The 12037-nt window shown below is 34.5% G+C and overlaps 1 protein-coding gene across 2 annotated transcripts in view; it reads left to right on the top strand.

Moving 5' to 3' along the window:
- Positions 1–8151, top strand: part of LOC144972905 (centrosomal protein of 95 kDa-like) — a 29758-nt gene extending 21607 nt beyond the window's left edge. For both annotated transcript variants that reach the window (XM_078914705.1, XM_078914704.1), the window contains exons 18-24: positions 628–738; positions 1962–2134; positions 2633–2707; positions 3339–3491; positions 4271–4404; positions 4705–4789; positions 6170–8151. In XM_078914705.1, coding sequence (XP_078770831.1) covers positions 628–738; positions 1962–2134; positions 2633–2707; positions 3339–3491; positions 4271–4404; positions 4705–4789; positions 6170–6334 — 896 coding nt within the window. In that variant the 3' untranslated portion in view covers positions 6335–8151. The remainder of the gene's footprint in view (positions 1–627; positions 739–1961; positions 2135–2632; positions 2708–3338; positions 3492–4270; positions 4405–4704; positions 4790–6169) is intronic.
- The last annotated feature ends 3886 nt before the right edge of the window (positions 8152–12037 follow it).

The raw sequence follows: 12037 nt of genomic DNA, 5'->3' as shown, positions 1-12037 counted from the left end.
ATTGTGGGAAAGTTTGTGACACACTCACAGGTGAAATAAATGGTTGTCTGTGTCGATTGTCCGCTTCGTGTGGTTGTATTCTTTTACATTATTGTTTTCCGTATTGACTCTTGTGAATCATCTACATTATCTGTTTTTGACTTTAGATATTGCTCAAGCCTTTTATTGTCTCATTGCCATTGGGAGGGAGGTTTCCTATACTTGCTACTGACGGGTGTGGACTGGTGATAGGGTCTGGTTGTGACACAAGCGTCAACAATGGAGTCTATGCATATGATGAGTGTAGTTCTTGATTGACTGTCACCGACTACTTTGTACGATGTTAATTGTTGACTTGAATTTGTGAAATGATGCCTTCCACCTAAGGTGGTAATCCACTAACTGGCAAAATGATCAGAAATTCACTACAAAATTACGCAAAACAAAAAACAATTGTGAGCTTAAAAACACCTCGACCTCCTTGTTAAATGACTGGAAGCTTGAGGAATTTGAGCATATATAGAATATTGATTAGTTTTAAATTAGTGTGAATGAGATGTACATTCATGGTCTTTTTTTTTTAAATTATTGTTAATCATCATTATTTGTAATCCAGTGATGGGTATTCTTTCTCCATTTCTTCACCAGATCCCTCCAAAACAGAAACCTCCAAGAAACCAAAGTTGGGCAGCAGATCAGCAAGTGCCAAGAGAAGCAGTTCAGTCCCAAGAAGTACTTCAAATACAACCGCTGCTCCCTGTGAGTTATTATAAAAGTTTGAAATTGCTGTGGTTTGAAAATCTATCTGTTAATCCCAGATTAGTTTCCTCCTCTCACTATCTAATCTGTCCCTCTAAATCTATTGTTCTTTTCCATGTCTGAATTGTCCAGAGTGCTGAACTCTTAAAGACAAATGTTGTGAATGTAAAATAAACAATAATTGCTGTAGTGCATTATAGTGTCAGTGTATGACACCTTTTAATTGTGAATTCAATTACAATTTTCTGAAAAGAGTAAAATATTGTATCCCAAACTATAATAATAATAATAAAATAAGGGCATTTTCCATATTGTGTTTATAATGTATTTTCTGTGAGATATGAATTAGGCCTTGTCACCAAATTAAAAAAAAATTCACATTCATTTGCGTGTAGATTCAGCATTCAACTAAATATGCCTTTGAACCAGAGCTGGTTGATGATCAGTATCAAAGTATCTCTCTGGATTGGTGTTCTGTAGGTGATTCATGGACTTAAAAGTTTTACCCTGCACAACTGTTATGTGAATGAAAATCCTGCTTAATTGACATTTATGGTTGGCTCAACTACTGTCTTCTTTTGTCACTTTTGAATTTTGATCAAGGTTCAAGATTTATTTGATAGTAAATCCGTTACTGTGTTACTCCTGAATATTTTTTTGAGCATGTTGGTTAAAGTTAAATTGTACTTAAAAAGTATCAATTGGTCAGCTGATAAATGCTCACAATGGAAACTGGATGAGAATATTATTATTTTCCACCCGGAGATCCTAAACAATCTTGGCAGACTGTAGATAAACTTTAAAATGATTATTTTCTAAAAATGATTTTTATTGTATCTTGTTGATGCTGAAAATTTGAATCTTTAAAAAGTAAGACTTTATAGAGAGTGCATATAGAAAATTGAAAATATGTTAATAATGTCAGGCTATATTTTGAGATAGATTTAGGGGCAAGAGATAGAAAAGTCCAATTTATAAAAAATGAGGTCAGATGCAAATCTGAGAGCCATGCAAAACAAAGGCAAGCTTAAATAATTTGCTGCCTATATTAATATTAATCGATACCGGAGGTGGATAGTGGAACTTTATTTTACTTTAGGTCATATCATATTAGAAAGTAGAACCTTATGTAAAAAATGAAACTTGATGAGTGATTCCATCAATCAAAAACGAAAGTGTGTTTATTTTTTTAAAAAGAATATTTCTATATGTTCTCAAAACAGTAAAGCTGGAGAGTGAAGAAGATCTGCTTCCCTTCCTTCTTGAAGAGTTCCCACATCTCCATCTCAGTGGCCACACTTGGCATGAGTTGTGTCGGAAAGGTTTGCATCAGATAGAAGCCATTACTAGAGTCTATCAGGAAAATAAACGCAAGAAGAGTCGGGCTCAGATTCAGGTAATTTTTTGGTGTACCAATCAATACCAGAGCTGCCTACTTGAAATTTATAAAATTCGTAGTTTCCAAGGGATAAAAAGAAACAGTCTTTAAATAGCTTTAGAAATAAATAATTTGCCCTCAGCATGATACAAAAATGCTCCAAAGTCCTGGATATAGGTTCTGAGGAACTAAACTTTCCTTTTCAACAAGATTTATCGAGTCAAAGAGGTGTGCAGTTTTTAGCTGGAGCCAAAAATTCATATTTCTACGAATTTATTAGTTCAGGTCTGTAATACTTTTTCCAAAATGTAATTGTCTTACTTGATGTGTTTGTTAGATTTCTGCAATGTTATTATATTTTTAAGGAGTTAATTTAGGCATTTGTCAATTCTTGTCTCTTGAATTCAATGAAATTGTTAATCTTATTATTGAAAGTTTCAAAGAGATAAAAATGATCAGTGAGAACATTAAGTGACAGAATCATATCAATCAATTTTTTGTGTGTGTCTATTTCAGCTTGAAGAGGCAGCCCAGCGTCATGAAATTTTGTCTGACATAATGAGGAAAGAGTTGGACCACACAAAACGCCTCGTAGGTTTAGATTACTGATTCTAAAGGCTTAAGGTCAAAACCTCAAAAGTATTTAAGTGCTAAAACTATAATCATATTTTTGATACTGTGCATTTCGGTTAATAATCTATGTTTGATTTATGTACATTTTTTTATGGTGGTGGTTACTGTGCAAACAATGTATTTTGAAATCATAATATAAATAATTAAATATAACAATTGTGTATGTCATAAGTTCCGTGCACTTATGATGCATCTGAGAAAATATGTTAGAGTAGTAATGGACTAAAATGCTAGTTTGTTTCTTATATAATCATATGTATCTGCACTCTTTTGACTCTTTCTATATCATCTTTTTTTTTCTTCACAATTTTATTTTTTTATTTAAAAACATTTTGGGGTTGGTGGGGGGGGGGGGGGGGTAAGATTTATTCTATCTTTGTTTTTTATGTTTTAAATATTTTAAAATATTAATGAAAAAAAACCCAACTAAAACCATTGCTTACTGGGGATAATTAAAAATGGGCACTGTATTTGTTAAGCATCAACGGTGCATGGTGCTGATGAGTTTCATATTGCTTGACATGACTGGTGCAATCACACACAATTCTTTTGTCTAAACAAGCTATGTATTGTTTTCCTCCAAATCCAGAGAGAATTAAAGGAGCAGAAAACCAAACAGATCCAAATGAAGAACAAAACGCATGAGAAACGGGTTCAGTCTGCCCGTGCCAGACGATATTACAATGAGTACCAAGTACGAGCCAGAAGTAAACAACTGAAGAGGAGAACAAGACAAGAGATGGTGAGATCAATTTAAAAGACTTGAGCATTTTTTAAGCACAGCCCGCTTCTTGTTTTTTTAATTTGAAGGGTAGTTTTATTTTGTTTCTTTAGTAGTATTTTTGTTTGATTTTATGAAGACATTTGAAATATTAAGTTTGTACCCCCTTTTGATATCTTTCTTAACTTTTAGAGTTGATCAATAATAAACAATGTTATCCTAATTTTTGACACAGAAAATTACTATTGAAGCTTTTTTTAAAAATAAATTGAGTTAACTTAAAATTAAAAGGTTAAAAGAATAAGGTCTACGACTTTCAGATATGATAATGAGAGGAATCTTTTATTAAATGTTTCAAAGTTATTTTTTCCATTTATTGATTTAGTTTTAACATTCCCTGTCTTAAGATAATGTGTTTTCTTTTTTGTCTTTTCACTACTTTTATTTTGTGTGGCTTTGTGGTCTTGTGGTATGGCACATCTTCAGATTCTCAGGCCTGGTTCAAGTCGTGCTCTTTATGGTGCAAAGTTGATACCTTGGAAAAGACTCTTTACTAAGATTCTCCCACTGCACTCAGGTGCAGAATGAGTGCCTGACTGATTATAGGGTGGTCTCTGTTAAAAAAATTATGATAACGTCTTATAGGCGTGATGTCTTGTCCTACATGTAAGTATTGTTGTTAGCTTGGGATGCCTTTTAAAGCGCTTTGAGCTAAATTAAGAGGATAAAATGCTAGATAATAGTATAAACTCAAGTTTTTTGGGGTTTTTTTTTTCACATTATGTATGCTGTGTCCTCAGGTATTCCGAGACCTTTTCAAGGATGCCATAAAAATACAAAAGGAGAGAATCAAGGACATTCGACAATATGCATCTGATCAACGCAAATGTCAGGAAACAAGGAGACAGAATGAGATGGAGTCAATTGAAAATTAGTATCCTTTTTCATATCTTTGCAATTGTCTTTCCTTTATAATTTTTAGCTGGTTTGAATGTAATTAAAATCCTAACCCATCAAGCTCATGGAGATGCTGTTTATTGCAGTTTCTACCATGTGACATCCGCAGTACTAATTTAATTTTTAACCCCTGAATTGAACACGAATGTATTCCAAAGGTTTTGTTTGTTTTCTGCCAATCCTATATTAGAGCCAGCGTCTCAGTCACCATTAGGTCAGAACAATAACTTATTGTAGCTTATTGAAAATGTACCACTTTCTTTAACCTGACCTCCAGCTATCATGATCAATTCAACATGTTGGCAGAGAAGGTGACGCAGGATAGGAAGGACACGATTCTCAGGGACAAAGCACAACAACAGGCAAGTTAACCATTCAATTTCGTGGCATGAGTTGCCTCTGTTTCACAGGGATAATGTAAGATAAATAGATAAGACTTCAATGATAGCTTGAGGAAACATGACACTTGAACTTTTCTAAATGACAACCTCCTCTAGCAAACCACACCGTTTTGAACTGTTTGTGTTTATATGTATTTTAGAAATTGCCTATGAATTTACACAATCGTCACATTTTCTATGAATTTTTGGGCTACAGTGATCAATATTTTAAGTAATGATGATATAATTTTTTTAATGAAGCTTTTGAATTACAAATAGACTGTCACTGATGTGCAGCTTTGCATTATAAAAATTGATTTTCTGACAGCAATTCTGATCTGAGATACAACTCTCTAATTTCTTTTATTCTTTTACAGGAAGTAATAGATTACTCTGAAATATTCTTCATTTTTTGTTTTGTTTTGTTTTTCTTTTTTTTTTGTTGTTGTTGTTGTTGAGTCTGCGAAGTACTACTAATTTTGTTATGCTCCCCACTGATTTTGTTCCATATCTGACAACTAGTTTTGTCAAACCATTGATAGTCAGCCATCCAGATCCTCATTTTTTGCCTTATAAATTGTAAGGAAAAAAGCAAATACTGCAATCATTTGTTTGCAAAGTGTCGTCCGGCTTTCTCTACTTGGTTTTATTATACCAGACAATTAGTTTAGGGCTTTGACTTCCTTTTTTGATCAATGAGGTCACTTACTGTGTCAACTATCTGCTCTGTCTTTTGTACTCTTCCATCTAGCTTTGTGTCTTTGTTCTGGAATGAGGCCATATTTTGGTTTTGCCCATATTCTGTCTTGCTTCTCTTTCTGAGAGGAAGACGTCAGATATATTTTTAAAAAATAATTTTTAGTGTGACAGACGTTTAAAAAAAAATCTTAGTAATGAAATCTTTGTAGTATTTTGATGTCAATTTCTATTTATATATTCCTTTCTATTTCCTTGTCAAGTGCTTTGAGCAGGTTTAGTGGATATTGCGTTATATAAATGCTCAAGTTTTTGGGGGTTTTTAAAAAAATATGTTTTTGTAACCAATTGAGTGCATCACTTCTGCAAAGATCCTGTACCCATGTCTGGATGTGACTTTTTGTTGGTTTCAAACTAGACGCACTGATGAATCATTTCTTGGAATTGACTTCTGTTCCCTGTTCGAAATGCATATCTACAATCTGATTATGCAGTCATCTTCCTTTATATCTTTGAAGTAACAAAAGGGCTGTAAAACTGAGACCTTTAAAACAAAACAACATAATCCCTCAGTGCTATTATTATTATTGTTTTTGTTGTTGTTGTTGTGGTTGTTGTTATTTTTGTTGATGGTGTATTAGATTTTCTTTTAAATTCAAATTCCAGATGACAGAACGCATGAAACAAGAACTTCGCAAGAAAATTGAATCTGAGATTTGCTTGTACCAGGAACAAATGTTCCGTGATGACGATGATGCCCATTTCAGGCAAATGGACGCTGATAGAGTTAGACGTCAACTCCATACAGCACGATATGCTGCACAGATTTAAGTAGATAACTAATTAATATATACTTCTTTATCACAATACGATTGTATGGAATACGTTTTTTGTGAATCATGTTTGTTATTATTAAAGGTTCATTGTTATGTGGATGTAAAAGAGCTAAAAAACTGGAGTAAAATAACAAATTTTACGCCATACTCGCGGGTGGTTGGATGGGAGCATCACCCTTGAATCATATACCTATGATGTTCGCATGGGTGTACGATCCGATAGTGATGTCGTTTCTTCTTCTCTTTACTAGCCTATCCTGCTTCTTTGGTTTGTGATTGTATTTTTGACAGGGGATATTTTTTTTTTCTGTAAATCTTCTGTCTGTTTGTTCTTGGTTATTTATAATTTAGCTTATGACATCTTTAGGTTATGATTTTGATTTACATTTGTACTATTTTTGTTAGATTGCTTGTTTTTTTGTTTCAGCGGTCTCTCATATAACCTCAATTGTGTTGGAAGAGACCTAAAGCAACAAACAAACAAAAAATATGCCATACTCGTGTAATGTTGAAAGTTTATGGAGGCATTTTGAAAGTTATTAGTTTGATGACCTATTTTAATTTCTAAGAGGAAACTATATTTTTGCCTGCATTACGTATGGCTCATTCCTAGTTGTCACATGACTTGGATGTAGCATCAGGCCACATTTTTAATTGTTAAAGACCAATATTTTGAAATTGTAGCTTGCAATTGGTTTAAAAAATATGCCTGATGTCGCTGTCCTTGATTGGATGATATAATAGGGTTATTGTTGTACTGTGCCTTTTTAAAAAAGGGATGATATCTACACCTCCACCCCTCGGTTTTTTGTTTGTTATTCTCTCTTTTATTTTATAAACATCTTATCATTCAATTTCTTTGGTTTTAGTATGTTGTAATCAATTTTCTTTCTGTGTTTACCGTATACTTTGTTTTTTGAGCAAAGATATTTTGACTCGACTTGGGATAGAATCAGTCCGTTTGCTTGCGAGTTGAGTGATCTACAAATTGAGTGGTTGGTATAGGGCAGGGTAAGGTTATCCTCCAGGCAGATGGGTCTTCATCACTCCCTTCCCTTGCTATCTCTTCTCCCTTTTTTATGTGCCCTTTCCACATGCTGGGTGAGGTTTTTTTGTCCTCCCACAGTGGGCAGAGAACTTACTTGCTGTATCTTCTATCCCCCCTATATCTGTTTTCCAACTTGCTTTCTGTTTGGAATGAGATTACTTGTTTTGTCTTGGTCCTGGTCGGAGTCCTTGACTGAAAGGGAAACAAATGTATAGGAATATTTGTCTGTAGGACTTGCTCAAAGTGTAACGATTATGTTTGAAACTTTGTACCTCCCGGTGACTAAATGAAGACCATACCACTATGCCACGCTGCTCCTCTTATAACTTATACTTAAAATATGCTTTTTTTGACTTATTTTAGTGGGGGTTTTTTTGGTTTTTAAAAAAGTTTTGTGTTCCGTTTACCTTTAAAAGATAAAAATATGCATTTTCCATTCACCGTGTAGATGATTTTCATACCCTTATTGACATCAACCCCATATAAATGCATTACCAATATTATATCTGTGATTTCTCTGCTGCTTTCAATAAGCAAATCACCTTGAGTATTGTATCGTGTTAAAATGAAAGCACAAATCAATAGCATCTGATTGAGGATATTATTCTAAATCACATTTGAATGATTGATTGTATGTAGTATGTGTATGGCATGCGTGTATCTTGACTAAGATTGTTAGAAAGTATGTTGTAAGTTTTAACTGCTGGTCACTGAAACATGATAGCAAGAGATAAATATTTTGATTAAATTGTATACCACCTTTACTTGTGTCGTTTATCAGTTTATCATATAAATTCTGGGTGGGGTTCCTGACCTCCCATAGTGGGCAGGGAGGTACTTGCTATGTCTTCTATCCCCCTGTATCTGTTTTCCAATTGCTTCTGTCTTTGTCTTGGAATGAGATTACTTGGTTTTGTCCTGACCCTGGCTGGAATCCTTGGCTGGGAGGGAAATAGTCGAATGTATAGTTATAGTTTTGGGAGATGATAGTTTTTTCCTTCTAAATCATCTCTCTGTTATGTACTGTTATAATTTTATAATTCTTAACATATGATTTGTAAACATTAGAGTGTATTCCTTTTAGTGGGGACTTGTGCTGGTGTCTAGGTGAGACTTTAGGCGATCTCAAACTAAGTACACTGATAGTGTCTCTTGGAATCTACATCTGTTCCCTATTTGAATCATTTCCCTTTGTCTTACTTTTTCAAGTCCTTTTAATTGTACATCTTTAATGTTTTTACTATCCAATTTTCTTCCTTTTTACTGGCTCTGATATGACCTTAATGTGTTGCAAGCGCCGTAAAACCCTTAAAAACAAACGTATAAATTCCCAAAATTCTGTTTGCTTTTAATTACAGTACAGCTTGTGTACAACGGCCTCGGTTGCAATGGGAGCTCGGCTACAACAGGAAATTTTTTAATCCCCATTCTACGGCCTATATAATTCATATATGTCTATAGCGGGGTAATATTTCTTGGAACACGGGTACAAAGGGGGTGTGAGATGCAAGTTAAGTACTTAGATGAGAAATACCAAGTCCTCAAGAAAAAAAGAGGAAGGCACACACTACAGGGAATGGAGATGGGGTGGGAAAGGGTGAATTGCAGTTATTGTGTGTACTTTGTGTAACATATCCACGACGACGCAACAAAAGTCTACTGAGAGGCGTGTGATTGACTGATCAACATGTTGATATACTTAGGACAATGAGACCCATGGAACTAGAGTTTATCCTAGTCACTCACATGCTTGCTATCCTTTGGATACACCAGTTAGTTGCAACATATTTTCCACAAGAATTCCCCCCCCCCCCCCCCTAGAAATATGGATTTTTCATCTGTCAAAGCCTTGCTATCTGTTGTTTTACTTTAAATCATTTGTCCTTTTCTCATTGTGACATTGTTCTGGAATGGGATCATTTGGGTCCTTTTGTTGAGAAGGAAACAAAATCGGATGGATTCATCTTTTTGTGAGGTATTTTTTCCTTGCACATCATCTATCCATTATACGGGATGTCCACAAAGTCTGGATACATAGTAAACATAACACATACCAAAACATAAAAACATTTAAATAAATTATGAACGCAGATAAATAATACTTTCCAAATGATTTCCATCATATTCAATGTATAATTTGATGCATAATCAATTTCAGTCAACTGACTGTTATTGGATTCTCTCAAGCGTTACCCCAGAAATAAAACCCAAAGGGAGAAACGTTTGATGAACAAGTTCTTTTTCCTGTTCATTGAGGAAAATTGTCACTCAGCCAATATCATAAATAATAGATATTGACATTTCCCATGTACCCAGATTTTGTGGACACCTTGTAGATTACTTCATTGTTAGGTTTTACTTAAATGATCATTGTAATCCTTTGTGTTCCATTTTGCAGAGATTATGAAGCAGTGTCTGTGATTTCAAACAAGTTACATGGATATGTCGCTCTTGGATCTACATATACTTCTGATTCTTATTAATTCGTAGATGTATCGATAGGTTGACCTTAATCTTTTGACTCTTCTATTATTTTCCTTTTTTCTGGTGCCAAGATTGTCCAAAATATTCTGTAAAATCTCCAAAGACAAAACCATATCCAGCTACTCAATCACTTCAGGGTAAATGAGATCCTTGTAAAAAGGACTTTAGCTCGGATCAGGTTCACACCCAGTTCCTTCGCATATGAGGCCCATTCTTGTTTGCTCATCTTTTTTTTTCCTATATTATTGTCTCCATGTGACTTTTTTTCTAATCTTTACCTGGGAATGGAAAACAGACTAGTCCATTTTGTTGAGGCTGGGATCCTTTGACAGAGTTAAATTCACATATTTCTGTGGCAGATCATATCCCCTCCCCCCTTCTCTCTGTCCTTAGTTATCTTTTTTTTTTGTGTCTGTGTGTTTCCTTCTTCCATAATATAACGTCCATCTTCAAGCAGGAGATAATGGCATGTGATTTTAGTAGGAAATCTATTACTTGACTGCTTAGAACTGGAATTTACAGATATAGCGGGTGGTTTTTGGAGACCAGACAAAAACCAAATTGTTTTGTTCCAGAACAAGATGAAAATGTCACATAATGTGTGTAGAAAGGGAAATATTGTGTTATAGTTATAGTAGGGGAACAGAAAAAAATAGCAAGGATCTGGGTGTGAATGGCACCTGCCCAGGATGGCTAATGTTCCCCTGGCTATAGTGGCCAAATTAGGGAGCAGGCACAGGACTGGTGTAAGATATGAATCTGAAACGGTACCATACAAAGTAAGAGAAAAATAAACCACCCCAAATAAAATCAACCCACCTTTTCAAGAAAAAAACAAAAATGGAGCTACTCTAATGTCTTCATCCTCGTCCTCTCGTGTTTAATGTTTGTGTTTTGTGAGGCATGAAAGGGTTCACATCAGAAACATGTATCCTTGTGAAGAATATGGCATTAAATCATCCCAACTATTGGATAACCTCTTTAGTGTTATGGTAGCACGTCTGACCGGTAATCAGATGGTCTGAGGCTTGTTCCCCAGTTGAGGCAGGCTGATTTTTTGGGATGTTTTCTTTCCCTTGTATTTTTCACTCTTGCTTTGTCTGACACTGTTTTATACACACTTTTTCAGATCTGTTTCCATAATGTGTTTTTTTCTATGTGGCTTTCTGTTTTTGTTCTGAAAATAACTATTATAAAGTGTTCACTCACTCTTGTAATTAGCGATAAAAATATGAACGGACACAAAAGCTCCAATTTTCAATCAATTTATAATTCATAGCGCAACTTGGTATTTGTTCACTTTCCTTGTAAATCACACATCACATGCTACCCCCTTCCATAAAAAAAGAGCTCACAATGAAATAAATACAAGATGAGAAAGGTCACCTGTTTAAAATTGAACAGATTGGTTTATTTCTGCAACTGGTTTTGAATTAAGAAAAAAATGTACCATTGGAAAATGGACCCTTCGTTTGACAAGATAGGTCAAAGGGTAAAGCTATCTAATCTTGAACATCCAAACCTAAAACAAATAACATCAACATTGTCTGTCTACGGTGAAGGACAAAAAGAACTACAAACACAATGCTTTACCCGTGTGATAAATCAACAAATGGTGAAAATCATTCTGCTGGACTCAGAATATTGATATTTTAACAACCTCTAAAGATCTTACAGCCCCCTTCTGATCGCAGAGCATAATAATGTGGTTGACGCCCCATTGTTTTTTTTTTTTATTTTTATTTTTTCAATCTTTTTCCAGCCAGAGCATTTGATCACACTGCAGAGTAGCTACATAGGAAACTCGAGAACAAACTTTTATAAAGACTAATTTCAGTTTTACAATTTTAGATTCAATTTTGCAAGGACAAATTTAATGGCAAAAACAACGCCTTATTGACTTATTGCACGAGTAAATCAAAATGCTCATTGACATAAAAAGAGTATCACACAATTCTTCATTCACAGTAAATGATATTTTATGTCCTCTATGAAAACACCAAATTAAGTAATAACTAGATTATAATCGGACTAATACATCGAGTCATCTTCCATTACTGGTTGTGCACCTCTATTAGAAGATACTACATGATTTACACACAATATAATTATCATCATGATGGTGGGTGTAGATACAGGATTTTCTCTGGTTGACAGATTATTGTT

Source organism: Berghia stephanieae, chromosome 5 (assembly GCF_034508935.2).
Source record: "Berghia stephanieae isolate SIO BIC M18660-M18661 chromosome 5, UCSD_Bste_1.3, whole genome shotgun sequence".
Taxonomy (NCBI): domain Eukaryota; kingdom Metazoa; phylum Mollusca; class Gastropoda; order Nudibranchia; family Aeolidiidae; genus Berghia; species Berghia stephanieae.
This window is presented reverse-complemented; position numbering and strand designations above follow the sequence as displayed.